At 42.1% G+C, this 21,007-nt stretch overlaps 1 protein-coding gene across 2 annotated transcripts in view; it reads right to left on the reverse strand.

The window, feature by feature from the left end:
* LOC101840585 (nuclear autoantigen Sp-100) overlaps positions 1–21,007 on the reverse strand; it is a 59,778-nt gene that overhangs the window by 7,654 nt on the left and 31,117 nt on the right. For both annotated transcript variants that reach the window (XR_005879858.1, XM_040753148.1), the window contains exons 13-18: positions 16,092–16,166; positions 7,097–7,147; positions 4,560–4,664; positions 3,068–3,210; positions 1,606–1,644; positions 1,298–1,336 (exon numbers count right to left, since the gene is read on the reverse strand). Coding sequence is in view for 1 of the 2 variants with exons in the window: in XM_040753148.1 (XP_040609082.1) it covers positions 1,298–1,336; positions 1,606–1,644; positions 3,068–3,210; positions 4,560–4,664; positions 7,097–7,147; positions 16,092–16,166 (452 nt within the window). In the remaining variant the exon portion in view is untranslated. The remainder of the gene's footprint in view (positions 1–1,297; positions 1,337–1,605; positions 1,645–3,067; positions 3,211–4,559; positions 4,665–7,096; positions 7,148–16,091; positions 16,167–21,007) is intronic.

Raw genomic sequence — 21,007 nt, forward strand, 5'->3', positions numbered from 1 at the left:
TCCTGAGAAAGAGCAGTACACTGGCAAATCTACATAGTGTTCCATTGTCTAGAAGCACCACTTGTGAGCCTGGGGCACAGAGGACAAAGGAAGGAGTCAGATTCCCTGGGGGCTGGAGAGATGGCTCAGCGGTTAAGAGCACTGACTGCTCTTACAGAGGACCTGGGTTCAATTCCCACAGGGCAGCTTACAGATTCCCTGGAATTAGAATTACAGATGGTTGCAAGCCACCATGTGGATGCTAGGTTGAATCTAGGTCCTTGAAAGGGCATCAAGTACTCTTAACCCCTCCCTCTTTTTTGAACAGGAAGTTTGCTCTCTTATTTAGTAATCATCAGTATGTTATAGACTAAAATCACTCATGGAATTAAAAGAAATTCCAGACTTGAGAGTGTAGTTCAATGATACAATGTTCAACCTGGCATGAGTGAGGCCCTAGGTTTGATCCTTAACACTGAGGGAGAAAAACAAAACAAGTATCTCAGATCTTATCACATCTATTTCAATTCACCGAGTCTGGGCTGGAGTGCTGGAATCAAGAAATGGATGCTTAAACATTCTTGGGGGGGGGTTCTAATGTATAGTCATCAGGTGAGAACTCTGCATCCGAAGCAGTGGTCCATGGACCAGGAGCCTCAGCATCTGCCTCAGTCATCCAATGAGGTGTCCATACTCCAGAGATGAGAGATGAATGTCTTGTCTCCAGCAGAGGAACAAAAGAAGTGTCATTGTCTCTAAATCTGGTGGCTTAACAGGTCAGAAGAAGGCATTGGATGTCGTGGGACTGGAGTTAGAGTTAAATAGATGTGAGCTACTATGTGGATGCTGGGCATCAACCTGGTTCTTCTGGAAAAGCAACTAGTGAGCCATCTTTCCAGCCCCTAGTTTTTTAAAAATTACACTTTATTTGTATATGTATATAGACACTCATGTGACTCCCAGAGAGCAAAGGACAAGTTTGGGAACCTATTTTCTCATGACTTCATATGGTTGCTGAGAATTGAACTCGGGTCATCAGGTTTGGCAGCATGCACCTTTAATTCCTAAGCCATATCCCCAGTCCATTGCTTTACTATTTTTAAGATTGTTCCCACCTCAATCTCAAACGTTTTAATGTTAAATGGAACACTGACCTTTTATATTGTGTTTTAAAATATAAGTCACAACAATATCACATTATAAAATCCATTTTATCATAATCAGTGAATTTCACAACTATAACATGACAGAGATGGACAACTAGCAATTTGCAGATGACAGCCTCAGGCATCAGGGCAGAAGGTCACAGAGTAGTTACCTTTTTCCTTGTTCGCTGTCGGTTTGGTGGGTTTCCCTTCTGAAAGATAGAAGAGATCACTCATGTGATGGCTCCCAAGGTTTGTTTTGTTCCCATCTCCGTCTCAAATATTTTGATGCCCAAAGCAGCCCTAGCCCTTATACTGTGTAAACCCACAACTATCCTAGCGCTGTAGAGCAAATTCAAATTTGGTTAAATCCAAATTAGTCAATTTAAAAACTTATAAGGCTACAGAGATGGAAAACAAACAATTTGTAGAGAATAGGCCCAGTCATGATGGCGGGGGGGGGGGGTCTTGGGATAGTTACCTTCCCCCTTTTCCTTGGTGGGTCTGGCAGATATCCATCCTGAAAGATAGAGAGTTGATCATGGGGAGTTGTCTGTTTTCAGTTTGTGAGTTAGGTATTTCTAACTGCCTCCTAGATATTTCTGTCTGGATGTACCACTGTCACATACAAGGTGGCTTCATGGAAATTACCCCCCATGTGCCCCCCAGTGAGTCAAAGGAACATGTAGACCCTGTTTTCTGGCCCAGTGATTTTCACAGTGAGCTCAGACAAGGGATGCCACTCAATGGCTCACAGCTTCCTGACACACTGAGCTCTGGTTTCTCATGCTCTCTCCTCCAGGCAGAAAGTCCCTTTCTATATACTATGACCCAGCTCAGTGAAGATTGTCCCATGACATGGTTTTTAATCTGAAACCCAGAAATAGCCATCCCGCCCCTCAGCTACAGCATTGTTTCCTGCAGACACCTCTCCTCACAGAAGTGACTACAGGTACGGTATGAAGGGGCAGCCTTGCCCTGGCCAGGGCTCACGCGTGTATTCCCCATGACTTTGGATGCAGCGCAGTCGATACTGGATGAGCAAATATTTTTGCTTTTTTTTTGTGAGAATGACACAGGGAAAGGCCATCTGAGATGTGTGACAGAAAGATCAGTGTACCCTAAGTCAAAAGAAATGGTTCAGCTCCCAAGGAAACCAACTTATTTTCCCAGTTCAGGGGCTTAATATAAATGAAGAAAAAAGAACTTATTTCAAAAGTATTTTTCTTTTACTTACTCCTATTTTTTGGGTAGATGGAGTTGAGGAAGATCTCAGTCTATAACTTAAGCTGTTCTGGAATTCACTACAGAGTCTGGACCAGCCTCGAGCTCTGAGCAATCTCCCTGTCGCAGTCTCACAAGTGCTGGGATTAGAGGTTTGGCCCACCACACTCAGCTACTCAAGAGCAAGTGTGAGGCGACTACAGGAAGAAGTCCTGCTGCAACATTCCGTAACTCGGGCATCCACATGGGTGGTTATTTTCAGATATGGAATTGTGTAACATTTTCATCACTGGCACTCAAAGTTTAAATTATATAAATTATAGTTAAATTTAATTTATATTATGTCCATGCTACCATATTTTAAGCAACAAGTTATTGGTAAAGGTCACAGTCTTTTCTCCTCCATCTGAAGGTAGCAAGTTAGTTCATTTTAGAGGACTGAGCTGTAATACAAACCAGCCAAGGTAACACCTGAGTGGCATGCTGGCAACCACTGTTGTCATGGAATCTGGCTAAGAAGAATCGTGGTGGTATTGTGGACACAGACATTCTGCAAACAGCTGGTACCAGTGAGTTATTAAAGTTGAAGCTACATGTCACACTGAAAGAGCTTCTAATCTGTTGCCTTACCCCAGAATATTTGAAGCTTCCTGTCACATAGAAGCTTTTAATCCACCATCTTACCCAGGAACCATGGAAGCTATCTGCCTCCAGAATACCTCTATCAGTTCTTTCAGGGGCCATCCATAGCAACGTATGCTTTGCCTCCAGTTCTTGGAATCTCCGCGGTTTCCTTTGATTTCAAATTTCATGGGAGTAAACCAACGTCCAGTCTCACTCCGTATACTCTTAGCATGGATGCCTGTAAATGTAGAAGGAGACTTTCTCCATCAGTCTTGATCCCACTGGACCAGTTTTCCTCAGCCCACTGGGTCCCACAGCCGCTTAAGAAATAACCACTCAGAGACTTAATGTATATTTTTAATTGCTTGACCATTGGCTTAGGCTTCTTATAGGCTAGCTCTCTCTTAATTATTAACTCATTACTATTAATTTCTGTATCTCCATGTGGCTGTGGCTTACCTAGGTGATTCCTGGCAATCTGCCTCCCTGGTGGCTACATGGCGACTGTCCTTTGTCTTTCTTTCCCTGCCTCTTTGTTTGGAATTCCCACCTAGCTAAATTCTGCCTGTCCATTGACTGAAATGACTTTATTCATCAACCAATAAAAGCAACGTGTGTATGCAGCACACAGAAGGTCCTCCCACACCATGTAAGACTAAGACAAACCGAGGAGTCAGCTAGGAAAACACCTGTTCTTTGTCCATCATCATCCAGGATCTGGGGCTCAGGTTTAGTCTCAGGAGGGTGCATTTCCCTCTCAGTCATCAGGAGTCACACCTTCATCCTGATAGGCAAGGGCAGAGAAGGACGACTCTACCATTACACTTCACACTTTCGCTAAAAGGAATTCATTTATGGATGTACGATATTTGAACACGCACAACCGCAGCTTTGTGTACAGCTCAGAGATAGAGTGTTTGCCTCACATGCACGAGGCCCTGGTTTTAATCCCAGTGCTACAAGGCAGAGTAAGAGAAAGAAAAATATGGAAAATGCCCTCATTCCTGCTGTCTTTCTGGGATTTGGTGCAGAAAAGAACAATCCCAGAAGGCCCGAGACTCTTCTGAGAAATACCATCTGGCATAGTCGGCCTTTGACTGGAGTTTGTGAATATGCCTTTGAGGAGAGCTTCTGTCACTCCCAGAAACCCAAGAGTAACTTCTCCATGCCGAAATTATTTACAAACAGTTCATGTCACACACGAAAACTGCTTTCCTCATGGGTATCATGATTTGGTGTGTGCTCTGTACCTGCATAACTTATTGCTGATAGAAGCCCAGTTCCTGGGCTGGTGCAGCCCCTTGGAAGAAAACCTTTCACTCTTTTGTTGCTGGGGTAATTAATTGCACTTTGTGTGTCCCCACTAGGAGTGTAAGATCAAGGGTCTCTGGGTCCCTGAACCTGTCCTCACACCCCCTTGTCATCGTTAACCTGGCCTCACAACCTGTCACTTAAGTAACGGGCATAACATTCCCTGTATCCTGAGTCCTGCAAACTAGATCTGGGATGAGACACCCCAACACAGGTGCCCGCTCCCCATGTGGTGCCATTGTCCACGTGAAGAGCACAGAAGATCTGGAAACTCACCTTGCTCAAATTTCTCCTTATACAGAGTCCCCTTAGCAGTACCACAGGTCACCGGAAGCTCAGGACAGACAAAATTCACATTGAATTGTCTGCGAATTCTTGGACCTGCAGAGACACATTTCACTTTATTCTAGAACAGTGTACCGCCTTTCCTCCACCCCTTTAGTATCTTGTTTCTCCAACTAAAAATGCATTGGGTTTTCCCATGGATCAGTTACACTTGAAGGTCTTTCCTTTATGAATGATTGGATGCTTAGAGATAATAACACGCTCTGCTCCCAACTTCTGAACTCCTGCTTAGCAACTGGAGCCTTGTGGGGCAGAATCCCAGCTCTCAAACTTGTTGGCCACAGCAGCCACTGTTTAGTGACTTTCCTAGGAATATTTTGAAGAGATAGTTCTCATTATATAATGGCTTTGGAATTTTGTAGATGGGAAAAATAACTCAAATTTTCTTCTGTTGTTGGATGCATCTGTGGTAGACAAGGATGGAAAGGGACACCCAATGAGGTGTCATTGTTCACCTTTCACCTGATTTGCTGTCTTTCTCCTATCCTGAGCTTGCCTGAGGGCTCACCCAGTAGCTCTTGAAGATCCTGCAGATGCTACAGCCCTGCATACCACTTGAGGGATGTTTGAGTCAGAAACAGAAAGCCATGAGGGTGTTCATATTTAAACATCATGGTGCTAACACGGATATCTGATATAAGTCAGATAAAGCATAGATGACACTGGACATGGTGGGAAGCAGGGGTTGATAGGGGTGACAATGAGTTAGCACAGAATGCCTGACACCAGGTATCTGGAGACCCCAAGGTAAATAGTGATGTCATCTCTTAGATAATGAGTTCTGGCAGAGTGCCACTTTTGTGTGGTTCTGTATCAATATGGCCTTGAGGTCTCCTTTACCAGCTTGCCTGTCTGTGTGTGTCTATCTTTTGGCCTATATACCTTCTTTCACTCAGCCTGCCTGCCTGTGTGCCTTCTCATGCCTGGGTGCCTGCTCGTGACTGCCTGCCTAGCAGCCTGGGTGCTGGTGCATAAAGTGTGTCTCATTTGCCTGTAGCTTGTCAAAACCTCTCCAGCCTCCCAGCCTTCCAAGACTATCCTCATCTCCTGGCATCAGAGCACGATTCTCAGAATGTGTGGATCCAATTCCATTGAACCAGAAGCTGAAGGCCTTAAAATGAACTTCCAAAGTAGTGGCTCTGCCTTTCCAGTCAGTTAAGGGATATATCAAGGACATAGGGCTTGGTTTGGGGTGGGGGAGCATCCTACAGTTGCTTCAGAGCAGTCTATCAAAGCAACATTGTCCATGGCTTGTTACTCAGCTTAATTCACCCGAAGCCCTATATCACATCTTTTTGTTTTTAATGTTCATTGGCATTTTTGTATTTCTGCGTGAAGGTATCCTGATCGTGGAGTTACAGGCAGTTATGAGCTGCTATGTGAGTACTGGGAATTGAACCTGGGTCCTCTGGAAGAGCAGTCAATGCTCTTAATTGCTGAGCCCCCTCTCTACCTCCTCTTATGTTACATTTTTACAGTTAAATAGAGTTAGAAATGGATAAATGACAGCGTAGAGGCACACAGGACTTTAGGAATTAGAACACAGGCTTGTATTGCCATCAAGATCCGTGTGTTTCTGTGGCTTTCTATGTGGGCAAGAAAAAGTATGCTAAATATCACATGAGTCACATACTTTATTTCCTCCCTCAAGAACGGTCAGCACGTAGAGACACATGCATGTCTGGATCCCTCCTAAATCAACTAACGAATCAATGGAATGGGAGTTATCAGTAATCTGTCCTGCTGTTGAAATTGACCAATACTGATGATGATCTTAAGATTCGTTAGTGATTTCAACAGCTAATCAAGAAAGCTAGTTGTCACTCACCCACCACACAGAGTACAGAATAAGAACGCCATCAGCATCTGCTGCAGCACTGCTGACAAGCTGTGGGCTACTTTAGGTGCTCACCAGCAAAGGAATAGGTAAAGAAACTGTTTATGTACACAGTGGAATTTCTTTCAGCCATAAAAATAAAGTCAAAATTATGCCATTTGCAGGAAAATGGATACAACTGGAGATGATTATATTAAGGAAACTAAGTGATCCTCAGAAAGACAAAGACATGTTTGCTCTCATCTGTCACTCTTACAAATTCATTCAGAGACACAGAATTATATGTACAGACAACAGGAAAGTAGGAGCAAATTTGTCTAGGAGACACAGGGGACCAAAGGCAATGGGGAGTGGAGGACCATTGGTCCCAGTGGAATATGATCAAAGAACTTACTTGCATAGACATGGCCCATGTAACCCAGTATAATACATTAAAATGAGAAAAAAAACTAGGGCCATGCCTTTAATCCCAACATTAAAAGCAGTGGCAGGTAGATCTCTATGAGTTCAAGGTAAGATTGGTTTACATAGTGAATTCCATGCCAGCCAGGATTGTATAGTGAAACCCTGAGTCAAAAACATTTTTACGATTCTTATTTATTAAGAGTTGATAAATCATATTTTTGTTTACCTCTTTTTCTGCCTCTTTGTGAAGAAGAGTTGATACGTCTCATTGTGTAACCTGAATAAACATCACACAAGACATTTATTTATATCACATTGCAAGCAACATTTGACAAAAACATCATTTAAAACTAAAACAAGAGTCGGGCGGTGGTGGCACACTCCTTTAATCCTAGTACTCAGGAGGCAGAGGCAGGCAGATCTCTGTGAGTTCGAAACCAGCCTAGTCTACAAGAGCTAGTTCCAGGACAGCCTCCAAAGCCACAGAGAAACCCTGTCTGGAAAAACCAAAAACCAAACCAAACCAAATCAAAACTCAAACAAGATATTCCATGATAAAACCAGATTTACACAATACGTATCCACAAATTCAGCCCTATAGAATGTTCTGGAAGGAAAACTCCAACCCAAGAAAGTTAACTACACTCACAAAAACATAGGCAGTAGATAATCTCACTTTACCAAAAGCCAGAAATAGGGGAAAAACTCACACACAATACCACCACCAAAACATGACTCCCAAACAAACAAGAATCAACAATCAATGGTCATTAATATCCCTCAATATCAATGATCTTAACTCACCTATAAAAAGAAACAGGCTAACAGAATGGATATGAAGACAGAATCCATCCTTCTGCTGCATACTAGAAACACACCCCACTTTCAAAGACAGATGTTACCTTGGAGTTAAGGGTTGGGAAAAGATTTTCCAATCAGTTGGACCTAAGAAGCAAGCGGGTATAGCTATCCTACTATCTAACAAATTAGACTTCAAACTAAAATTGACCAAAAGAGATGAATAAGGTCATTTCATATTTATCACAGGAAAAATCCATCAGGATGAAGTCTCAATTCTGAATATCTATACCCCAAATAAAAAGATACCCACATTTGTAAAAGCAACATTACTAAAACTCAAATCACACATTAAATCCCACACACATATAGTGGGAGACTTCAACACTCCACTATCACCACTGGACAGGACTACCAGACAGAAACTTAACAAAGAAACAAAGGAACTAACAGAAGTTATGACCCAATTGGGTTTAAGAGACATCTATAGAACATTCCATCCAAATACAAAAGAATATACCTTCTTCTCAGCGCCATGTGGAACCTTCTCTAACATCAGCTACACACTTGACACTAAAGTAAACCTCAACAGATACAAAAATATTGGAATAAACCCCTGTATCTTATCGGACCACCATGGCTTAAAATTAGAATTCAACAACAACACAAATTGCAGAAACCCCACAAATTCAGGGAAATTGGACAATGCTCAATTGCATCATTCCTGGTAAAGGAAGAAATAAAGAAAGAAATCAAAGACTTCCTAGAAATCAATGAAAATGAAGGCACAACATACCCAAACCTATGAGACACTCTGAAAGCAGTTCTAAGAGGAAAGTTCATAGCACTAAGTGCCCACATGAAGAAACTGGAGAATACCCATACTAGAGAATTAACAGAACACCTTAAAGCTCTAGAACAAAAAGAAGAAAAGTCACCCAGGGGGAGTAGACACTTGAAAACAATCAAATTGAGAGCTGAAATCAATAAAGTAGAAACAAAGAAAACAATACAAATAATCAGTGAAACAAAAAGTTGGTTCATTGAGAAAATCAACAAGATAGTAAAACCTTTATCCAACCTAACCAAAAGGCAGAGAGAGAACATGCAAATTAACAAAATCAGAAATGAAAAGGGGGGGCATAACAACAGACACTGGAGAAATTCAGAGAATCATAAAGTCATACTTTGAAAACCTGTATTCCACAAAATTGGAAAATTTAAAGGAAATGGATGATTTTCTGGATAGATATCACTTACCAAAATTAAATCAAGAACAGATAAACAATTTAAATAGACCTATAACCCCTAAAGAAACAGAAGCAGCCATCAAAAGTCTTCCAACCAAAAAAAGTCCAGGACCAGATGGTTTCAGCACAGAATTTTACCAGAAATTCAAAGAAAAGCTAATACCAATACTTTTCAAATTGTTCCACAAAATAGAAGCAGAAGGATCATGGCCAAACTCTTTTTACGAGGCTACAATTACCTTGGTATCCAAACCACACAAAGACACAACTAAGATAGAGAACTACAGACCGATCTCCTTCATGAACATTGATGCAAAAATACTCAATAAAATACTGGCAAATCAAATCGAAGAACACATCAGAAAAATCATACACTATGATCAAGTAGGCTTCATCCCAGGGATGCAGGGATGGTTCAACAAATGAAAATCCATCAACGTAATCCACCATATAAACAATCTGAAAAAGAAAAACATGATTATCTCACTAGATGCTGAAAAAGCCTTTGACAAAATTCAACACCCTTTCATGATAAAGGTCTTGGAGAGACCAGGGATAACAGGAAAATACCTCAACATAATAAAGGCAATATACAGCAAACCGATAGCCAACATCAAACTAAATGGAGAGAAGCTCAAGGCAATTCCTCTAAAATCAGGAACAAGACAAGGCTGTCCACTCTCTCTATATCTCTTCAATATTGTACTTGAAGTTCTTGCTAGAGCAATAAGACAACAAAAGGAGATCAAGGGAATACAAATTGGAAAGGAAGAAGTAAAGCTTTCATTATTTACAGATGATATGATAGTCTATGTAAGTGACTCAAAGAGTTCTACCAGGGAACTCCTACAGCTGATAAACACCTTTAGCAAAGTGGCAGGATACAAGATTAACTCAAAAAAATTAGTAGCCCTACTATATATAGACAATAAATGTGCTGAGAAAGAAATCAGAGAAATGTCACCCTTTACAATAGCCACAAACACCATAAAATATCTTGAGGTACCTCTAACCAAACAGGTGAAAGACCTGTATGACAAGAATTTTGAGTCATTAAAAAAAGAAATTAAAGAAGATACCAGAAGATGGAAAGATCTCCCATGCTCTTGGATAGGTAGGGTCAACATGGTAAAAATGGCAACCTTACCAAAAAGCAATCTACAGATTCAATGCAATCCCTATCAAAATCCCAGCACAATTCTTCACAGACCTTGAAAGGACAATTCTCAACTTTATATTGAAAAAACAAAAGAACCAGGATAGCCAAAACAACTCTGTACAATAAAGGAACTTCCGGAAGCATTACCATCCCTGACTTCAAGCTCTATTAAAGAGCTGTGGTCATGAAAGCAGCTTGGTATTGGCACAAAAATAGACAGTTAGACCAATGGAATCCAGTTGAAAACCCTAATATGGACCCACACACCTACAAACACCTGATCTTTGACAAGGAAGCTAAAATTATACAATGGAAAAAAGAAAGCATTTTCAACAAATGCTGCTGGTATAACTGGATACTGACATGTAGAAGACTGCAGATAGATCCATATCTATCACTGTGCACAAAACTTAAGTCCAAATGGATCAAAGACCTCAACATAAATCTAGCCATACTGAACCTCTTAGAAGAGAAAATAGGAAGTACCCTTGAACAAATTGGTACAGGAGACCACTTCCTGAACATAACACCAGTAGCACAGACACTGAGATCGACATTAACAAATTGGACCTCCTGAAACTGAGAAGCTTCTGTAAGGCAAAGGACACAGTCATCAAGACGAAACGACATTCCACAGAATGGGAAAAGATATTCACCAACCCCACATCTGACAGAGGGCTGATCTCCAAAACTTACAAAGAACCCAAGAAGCTAGTCTCCAAAACACCAAATAATCCAATTAAAAAGTGGGGTATATAACTAAATAGGGAATTCTCACTAGAGGAATCTAAAATTGCTGAGAGACACTTAAGAAAGTGCTCAACATCCCTATCCATCAGGGAAATGCAAATCAAAACAACGCTGAGATACCATCTTATTCCTGTCAGAATGGCTAAAATCAAAAACACCAGTGACAGTTTATGCTGGAGAGGATGTGGAGAAAGGGGAATTCTCCTCCACTGCTGATGGGAGTGCCAACTTTTACAGCCACTTTGGAAATCAGTATGGAGATTCCTCAGGAAAATGGGAATCAGTCTACCACGAGATCCAGCAATTCCACTCTTAGGCATATACACAAAAGATGCACATTCATACAATAAGGACATCTGTTTAACTATGTTCATAGGAGCATTATTTGTAATAGCCAGAACCTGGAAACAACCTAGATGCCCCTCAACTGAAGAGTGGATAGAGAATGTGTGGTACATTTATACAATGGAGTACTACTCAGTGGAAAAAAAACCTAAAGGAATCTTAAAATTTGCAGGTACTAGAAGAAACCATCCTGAGTGAGGTAACCCAGCCACAAAAAGACAAACATGGAATTACTCATTCATATATGGATTTTAGACATGGAGTAGGGGATTGCCAGCCTACAATCCCTCCACCAGAGAGTCTGGGAAACAGGGAGCACCCTAAGAGAGGTATGCATGGTACCCCCAGAGAAGGGGAACGGGACAGGATCTCCTGAGTGGATTGGAGGGTAGAGGGAGCTGGGAGAGGAGAAGGAGAGAAGAGGAGGGAAGATGAGGACATGGGGGAGCACAAAGGTTGAGTCGGGGGAAGAATAGAGGAGAGCATGATGAGAAATACCATAGTAGAGGTAGCCATTACAGGTTTGAGGAGAGATCCAGCACTAGTGAGATTTCCAGAGATCTACAATGATGACACCAACTGGCAATCTAAGCAATAGTGGAGAGGCTACCATAAATGCCCTTCCCCGATAATGAGATTGATGACCACCTTATATGCCATCCTAGAGTCTTTATCCAGTGGCTGATGGAAGTAGACTCAGACTTTCACAGCTAAACACTGAACTAAACTCCTGGAACCCAGTTGCAGAGAGGAAGGAGTGATGAGCAAAGGGGCCAAGGCTGGACTGGTGAAACCCACAGAAACAGCTGACCTGAACAAAGGGGAGCTCATGGACCCCAGACTCATGGCTGAGAGACCAGCATGGTACTGATCCAGACCCCCTTAATGTGGACGTCAGTGAGGAGGCCTCAGCAATCTATGGGGCCTTGAGTAGTAGATCTATATTTATTCCTGGCATAGGAAAGACTTTGGAAGCCCATTTCACATGGAGGGGTGCTCTCTCAGCCTGGACACAAGGGGGAGGGCCTAGGCACTGCCCTGGATGATATGACAGACTTTGGAGATCCCCCATGGAGGGCTTCACTCTACCTGGGGAGCAGAGGGAGGATGAGGTGGGGGTCGGGGGGCTGGTGTGGGGCGGGGGAGGAGTGGAGAGAGAGGGAGCTGGGATTGACATGTGAAGCAAGCTTGTTTCTAATTTAAATAAAAACAAATGCACAAACAAACAAACTTTCCTGAAATTTGCTTAGTCCTTTCTGAAAAATAAATACCAAAATCCAGATCAGAAGTCAGGAGCATTTCCTATAAAGGCCTAGCCAGGAACTTCCAAGGTCTTGTGGCCCATGGTTTCCTTTGTGATTCCTCAGCTTTTCAGACATATTAGGAAGCATCCATAGATTGCATGTAAATAAAGGGAGTGTTCTAATAAAACTTTATTTACAGATAACCAGCAAGCTAGGTTTTCCCTCTGGGCTGTAGTTTTCTGACTTTTGATCTAGGTTTAATTATAATGGTGATAATTTGCAGAGATTATGTGTCAACTAGCTATGACACACACCAAAAGAAGAAGTCATTTTATGATTAAGACTATAATGGCCAAGTCTGTTTGAATGTTAAAGTTGGGGAATAGAGAAGTCTATTTGTTCCTTCTTAATCTGTGGCCATAACTGGCATCCCAAGGCAATGCCCTAGGTAGTGCAGACCCTGTAATAAAACCTCCATATGCATAGTTAGAAGTGCCCCTTCCTTTGATCAGTTCGTGTCTAGATTGGGCTGGGAAGGAATCTTGCTTAGTGAAATGTAAGGAAGTCTTGGGATCAGTAATAGTTCATTTTCTGGGTCTTGGTCCTAATAGTTACTCAGAGCCTTAAAACAAACAAACAAAAACCCTGTTGAGATATGAATGGCTCCATGAAACATTTATTGATTGATTTTTTTGTTTGTTTTTTCAAGACAGAGTTTCCCTGTGTAGCTTTGGAGCCTGTCCTGGAACCTGCTTTGTAGACCAGGTTGGTCTCCTGCCTCCGCCTCCCGAGTGCTGGGATTAAAGGCATGTGACACTGTTTGATTGATTGATGATTGATTGATTGATACATGGTTTCGCTATGTAACCAAGGTTGGTCTCAAACTTGCAATCCTCCTGCCTCTGCCACTACCACCTCAGTCCTGAGATTTGTAGAGGTGAGCCTCTCGCTCAGCCCATGAGGCATGTATTAATGAGTGACATCCCAAGAACTGGAGTGCTATGCCTCACATTACCCTTAGTGAGCGAAGTAAGGTACCATAGTGATATAAGGAATGAGAGCTTCCTAGACTTGCATAAAAGAAGAATCACCTTGGTTTTTAACCAGGTTTCAAGAAGCAGGAAAATAGGAGGAAACGGACATGTCAAAGACATAGGTAAACCTTTCTCACCACCTCTTGCTTGTCCCCTAGAACAAATTGCTCTTAATTGATCAGTGTCCAAGAATGTGATTGGACCAAGTTTGGTGATAGCTGTGTGGTGCATGGGGATGATAGGCTATCCATACTGGGAAAGTGCTCAATTTGAGACTCCATCATTCAGGATGCTGAAGTCCTAGATATGCCCAGGGAAAACTGCCTATTCCCTTCTTTCTTCCCTCCACACCATGGTAGATGTTCTGTCTTCTCTTTTCATTCATACAAAGTGACCAAGCTGGAGCCTGGCCTTGGCTATAGCCTCACTGTGTTCCACAATAGCCACCGCTGAGCTGTGTGGGTTCTGCTCTCAGTTTCTCTCTGTTTTGACCTTCTTGGACTTGTGGGCTAGCTAGTCTTCCTTTCAATCAAAACCAATAGAAGACAAATAACTTAAAGGCAAAGAAACAAAAAACATTTTACTCTCTCCCAGATCTCATGTGCTAAAGCTCTGGTGGTCTGGCTCCTGCTCCTGCTCCTTCTACACTGCGCTTGGTAAGTAAAATGTCTGGGTGGAAGTGGGACTTAACTATTCTTGGCTCTTCTAGTCATAATAGTCACCTAATGGTACTAAAACTGTAAGCAACCATTTAAAATACTAATTCAGTTACAATTACTACATATATTTAGAATAATTGTTAATAGTACTAATCATTCTAAGAGAGAGAGGTTGTCAGGGTATAAATGTTAGGTTTTCTCTGAGTATCAGCAGGTGTCTGGATGTCTATGAACAATGATCCAAATCCTGGATCAGGGCTCTTGTCTAAGCATGCTGCTCAGAGCATCACAGAGCATAGAAGGGGACATGGAGTGTGGTCCTGCTGGCATCAGCCTTCCCTACTCCAGGTCTCCTGAGAGTCTACATTCCTTTTCTATCATTTTTTGTTGTTGCTGTTTCTTTATTTGTTGAGATAGGTCTCACTTTATAGCCCTGTGGCTTGGGGCTCAGTATATAGCCTAGGAGAGAGGGTACATTTCTCTGAACACAGTTGTCAGACATTTCTTTCAAGTCAAACCAAAGGCTTGGCATGACCAAGACGGGAGACAGGTCTCTGGATAAGTCAGGGACTGAGAGACTATCAGACTCACTTATAAGTCATGTGAAGATGAAGGTTATGGCTACAGGGGGTCAGCGCTGGCTGGTGGTTGGACTGAGAGTCAGCAAGGGAATTTATGAAGAAACACCATTCGAGTAACCTGGAAGGAACTCTGGAGATGGGAACTTGATGGGTGTATTTGGGAGAAAGGCTGCCCAAGGTGATAGCAGTAGGCTCTTGATCTTCTAGAAGGACCATTTGATGTCTTAATTTCAAAGCAATTCAGTCACTACCAACCTTGGACACTGTTTCTGCTATACTAAGTAGGCAATTTATAGCCAGACACGTACATGCATATGCACATATAAACACATATAATGAGATAGCAGGTTGCATGGAGGAAGAGGGAGAAAGGAAAGGAGGTTGAGGGTGAGGCAGGAATGGAGGGAGAAAAGAAGGAAGGGAGTAAGGGAGAATGAACACTTATTTTAGAACACTGATTCAATAATTTGTCATATTTGGGTCAGAGACTGACTAAGGGGAGACTGTGGTTTCAGGAGCAGACTTCTCTCTCCTCTGTGCTCAATTCACTCCTTTACGGCAGTTTTCTGTCCCTGAAAGGGAAGCTCAGGCTAACAGTAGAATCACCTGCAAATTTCACAGGTGACTTGCAATTTAGAGAACACACGCAACGGTGGAAGAAATTGAGGGTCTGAGGAGCTTACTCAGACAGTTGTACAGGTCTTCAGATGGACTACAACAGGACTAGCTGCTCTCCCTATCCTAGTCAGTTACACCCAGGAGCCATGGAAGATGCTCCACAGGTTGGAGAGGCAGCTATCCATGGTGCTAACCATGTTGCATAGGAAGTTATAAACTGTAAAGTCACCCAAAGAGTTACTTAACTTTACAGACAGTCCAACTGAGGCATAAGGGAAGAAGTGACAGACTCAGGTCTGCACAGTGACCTCATGGGGTTGATTCAGAGGAGGGGCAGCTGTATCATTTGTCACTCACAGGTGTTCATTCTGTTTTGTGTTACGGTTATTTCTGCTATTGAAAGTTTAGCAGAGGCTGTAGTGACCTTGTATGACCATAGACACATCAAGTCACTTGTTTGTGGGGCTGTCATCTTTTGTCACTTTCTCCAACATACTTTGAAAACTGACAAAATTGGGTGTATTTCTCAACAGTTATCACAACAAGCAGTCAGAGAAATGAATTTGTTATTGGAAGTACGTAATAAAAAGAATAATTTTTTTTTGGATTTTTTGAGACAGGGTTTCTCTGTATTGCTTTGGAGTTTGTCCTGGGACTCACTCTGTAGACCAGGCTGGACTTGAACTTACAGAGATCCACCTGCTTCTGCCTCCAAGTGCGCCACCAACACCCGGCTAAGAATTAAAATTTAGTATTGAAAATGTATCACATTTAGTTTTTAACCTTTTATGAAGCTTGTGTCCACTGGGATTTTGATGTTCCGAATTAAGTATTTTCCATGACTGTCTTCCTTTTTCTCTGAGAAACAAAAACAAAACCAGATACTTCTAAAAGGTTACAATGTACACAGATTGCTTTTCAGACTTCTCATGTTCCTGTAACTTGTAAAAAGTCTAGTACATAGTAAAAGATATATAGCCCATAGCTTTGTAATTACCGTGTCTTTGTTAATTAACCCGCTGTTCTGGCATTATGTCACCTTGACTCAAGCTAGAGTCAGCAAAGAGGAGCGAGCCTCAATTGAGAAAATGTCCTCATAAGATCAGGTGGCAGCGATGCTGGGTAATGGTGGCGCACGGCTTTAATCCCAGCACTCGGGAGGCAGAGGCAGGCGGATCTCTGTGAGTTCGAGACCAAGCCTGGTCTACAGAGTGAGTTCCAGGACAACAGTCTCCAAAACAATACAGACAAACCCTGTCTCGAAAAACCAAAAAAAAAAAATCAGGTGGTAGACAAGACTGTAGGGCATTTTCTTCGTTAGTGATTGATGTGGGAGGGCCCAGCCCATTGTGGGTGGTGCCATCCCCGGGCAGGTGGTCCTGGGTTCTATGAGAAAGCAGACAGATCAAACTATGTAAGCAGCACCTCTCCATGGCCCCTGCATCAGCCCCTGCCTCCAGCTTCCTGCCTTCACTGCTTTTGATGATGAACCATTATATGGAAGTGTGAGCATAATAAACCTTTTCCTTTCCGAGTTGATGATGAACCATTATATGGAAGTGTGAGCATAATAAACCTTTTCCTTTCTGAGTTGCTGGTGGTCATAGTGCTTCATCACAGCAATGGTAACCCAAACTAAGATTACCCGGGTTTACCCTAAATGTCATTTTCCTGGCCTTGACATTGATTCAGTTAATTTACTCTCATTTTATACAGAAAATAACCTCAGGCAGTTTTGTTTGTCTCGCAAGGGGCACTGTGAAAATAATAATAACGATGAAAATTAACACAAGTGCTGGCTGAGTGCCGGGCAGCCCTATGAGACTGCTATAGTTTGGATTTTAAATGTCTCCAAAGACTTGTGTGCTGGGACCTTGATGTCTAGTTGATGGCATTGCTGAGAGTGGTGGAAACTTTAGGAGGCAGGATGAGTAGAAGTTATGTCTTGAGAAGGGGAGTCTTTGCTGGAGAAATGGCACTGACCTCACCCCAATCTCCACTATGTACTTTCTAGTTTTTTTTTTTTTTTGGTTTTTCGAGACAGGGTTTCTCTGTGGCTTTGGAGGCTGTCCTGGAACTAGCTCTTGTAGACCAGGCTGGCTTCGAACTCACAGAGATCTGCCTGCCTCTGCCTCCCAAGTGCTGGGATTAAAGGCATGTGCCACCAAAGCCCAATATGTACTTTCTAGTTTTAAGATCCATCAGCTCAGGCTTTTCTGGAGCTTACCCATGGCTTCATCTGTGCAAGAACAGAACTTTGAGAGAACCAGGTTTGGAAAGGAACAAATGTGGTTTCTGCTTACTTACTGATCTATCTCAGTGATTTTAATAGGGCACATCCTCCTGCCTCAGTCTCCCAAGAGAGAGTGAGTATGGTAGTTTGAATGTAATTGGCCCCCACAAACTCAGAGGGAGTGTCACTATTACTTATGACCTTGTTGAAGTAGGTGTGGCCATGTTGGAGGAAGCATGTTACTGTGAGGGCAGGCTTTGAGGTTTCCTGTGTTCAAGCTATACCTAGTTCAGACCACTTCCTGTTGCCTATGAGTCAAGATATAGAAATCTCAGCTCCTTCTCCAGCACCATATCTGCCTGCATATCACCATGTCCCTCCATGATGATAATGGATTAAACCTCTGATGAAATCTACCTCTTGGAAGTGTGATCTAGTAAGTAAAGATACAAGTAAAAGGAGGATCACGAGTTTGAGGTCAACCTGGGCTACACAGGCAGGCTTGTCTGAAGGGGAACAAACACACAATACAAGAATTCTCACTGAACTGTTGAGATAATTGTTCATATTTTGTAATTAGCTTAAGATATGAAAAAGGTGAGCTATCTTGGCCATAAACATCATGGATGAGAGGTGTCATAGAAAAATAAATCTATTTATCTATATCTATCTGTCCATCCACCCATCCATCCATCCATCCCCCTTTCTGATCTCAATTTAGGGGCTGTATTTATGTCAATCTTTGTCTTTATCTCTGTTTCCATCATATCTGTTATTTTGCCTCACAGATCACTATCGTAGTAACCAAATGCCAGCGCTTCTGACACTGAACACACCATCATCTCTGCCACCTTTGTCAGTCCCTGTGCTAATTCTGTGCTGCACACCTGCCAGTCTCAGACTATCTATCTCCCCGTTTCCAGTACAACTGAGAGGCACACCTTTCCTATTCTTTCTCCTTACATCACCTGCCAAGTAGTCCCCGACTCTAGCAAGGAACCCAGCTCGGTCTTTTTTGGCTCCCTCAAATTTGTTAAAGACAGAGTCCATGCAGGTATCTTTGTGAATATTTTTGTGTATACATGTTTTGGGGAAAAAGTAAGAAAATGAAGGAAAAGCCCCCTCTCACTGTCATATCACAGGAAAACAAAGATCAAGGCATTATAGTTAACTTCTCCATCATACCTAATAGGCTGCTTCCCTTCTGACTCTCTCCCTGCAGCCGTTTAAGAGGTTTGGATTCATCATATATGATGAAATGATAGATTAAGAGTGGAGGTGAGACCAAGGAATGCCCCAAACATGATCCTGCAGCATGTTTGGCTCTCAAATGAGCTGAGAAAAATACAGGCTCTCAGTGACTATACCTGCATCCAACAGAGGTCCAGTCTTTTCTTTTAGGCCATACCTCATTGTGCTACACTTCCTGCCTGCTCTTCTGCCTCTTCTGTAACAACCCAACTTTCTCATGTCTCCCCTCTCCTGTGTTGTTTTTTGTTAGTGATGCTCAGTTCACTCCTATTCTTTCTCTGTCAATCATTATACAAAATAGTTGCCTCTGTTCCTTCTTTTTGTTGGTCTTATTTCTTCTGTCTTCAACATCCATCCATGCATCCATGCATCCATCCATCCATCAATCCATCCACAGAATGACTACTATGGTTGAACCTCACAGTGAATGATACAACTGGACATCACAGTGACCACTGTAGGTGATCATTACAGTGAAAACTATGACTGACCACATCAATGACTTTGACAGTAACCAGTGTATTGAGCCATCACAGTGAATATTGTAAACTGACCAACACAGAGATCACTATTACTGACCATTACAGTGAACAATACACTGACCACATCAATGATTCCCAAAGTGACCACTATGACCAACAGTCAATGACCACTATACTGACCACATCAATAACCACCAAAGTGACCACTGTGACTGACAATCAGAGACAACTACATTGACCACATCAATGACCACCAAAATGACCACTGTGTCTGACCACCACAGTGAACACTACAACTGACCACCCTAATGACAACCACAGTCTCAGTCTCTCTCTCTCTCTCTCTCTCTCTTTCTCTCTCTCTCTCCCTCTCCCTCTCCACACATGTATGTGCTTATATGTATGTGCATGGAGAGAGAGAGAGCTAGACCTGGCTTGAGCATTTAAAACACTGAGACCCACCTCCCAGTGACATACTTCCTCCAACAAGTCCACTACCACTCCAACACATGAAAAGTATTATATAATATGAATTACATAATGTATATCAAGGATCTGTGTGAGTGCATGTATGCTGGGGGATATACATTCGATTGCATGTTGAGGCCAGGGGACAGCCTTGGGTGACATCCTTGCCTTGGACTTGTCATGTAGGAAAAACTGACTGGTCAGTGAGACCCAAGGATCCTCCCACCATCTCCATCTACTCTGAGTTGGGATCATAAACATATAGCACAGGGTTTTTTGGTTTTATTTTGTTTTAACAAACAAGGCTTTGGAGATCAAATTCAGGACATTGCAGGAATTTTATCAATTGAACCTTGTCCCCAGCCATGTGTGTGTGTGTGTGTGTGTGTGTGTGTGTGTGTGTGTGTGATGTAATGTATGTGTACATGCACAAGGAGGCCAGAAGTTGACTCTAGTGTGTCCCACAACTCTCCACATTATTTATTGAGGCAGGATCTCTCAATGAACCCAGGAATTTGCCTGATTTAGTTAGTTTAGCTAGCCATCTTGTCCAATGGAGCCCATCTCTGCCTTCCATACAGTGGGGTTACAGGTGGGCTGCTATACCTACCTGGCTTTTATATTGTTGATAACAATCTGAACACTAGTTCTCACAGCACTTTAATCCACTGAGCCATCTCTCTATCCCCTTACATTAAAATTTTATTAAATATACTTTCTTGGTTATCTAAGGTTCTGATACAGTCTACTGAATGTTCTGGGTTCCCGATTACCTCTTTGGATTCAGTCCATGGAAACACAGCTTTCTCCCTCCTGTTACACACAATAGCCTTTGCATGTGAAACACATGGGTTGCTAGATCTCACTCTTCCTTTTTTTTTAAAAACCCTTACACATTTATACACTACTTTCCTCTACTCAAAACAGGAATAGCAAGAATTAACCTTCCTGAATCTTAAGGCTGTTATGATCTTGCAAAAAATACATTGAGATAACATAATATAATCTAACTAGGTGACTAAGGGCATCTATCAAAAAACTATGCTAAATTTGGCAATGGTTGGTCTGAAACTTTTATTTGTGTCTGTAATTACAATGTTTGGCTAGTTATATTTTAAGTCTTTTACAATTACAAATGACCCTAGGAACACAGGATCATTGTGTTAGTTGGTATCTTAGTCCATGTTCTATTGCTGTGAAGAGAAACCATGAATGACCATGACAACTTTTATAGTGAAAAACATTTAATTGGGACTGGCTTATGC

The sequence above is a fragment of the Mesocricetus auratus genome, unplaced genomic scaffold (assembly GCF_017639785.1).
Source record: "Mesocricetus auratus isolate SY011 unplaced genomic scaffold, BCM_Maur_2.0 Super-Scaffold_100010, whole genome shotgun sequence".
Classification (NCBI taxonomy): Eukaryota; Metazoa; Chordata; class Mammalia; order Rodentia; family Cricetidae; genus Mesocricetus; species Mesocricetus auratus.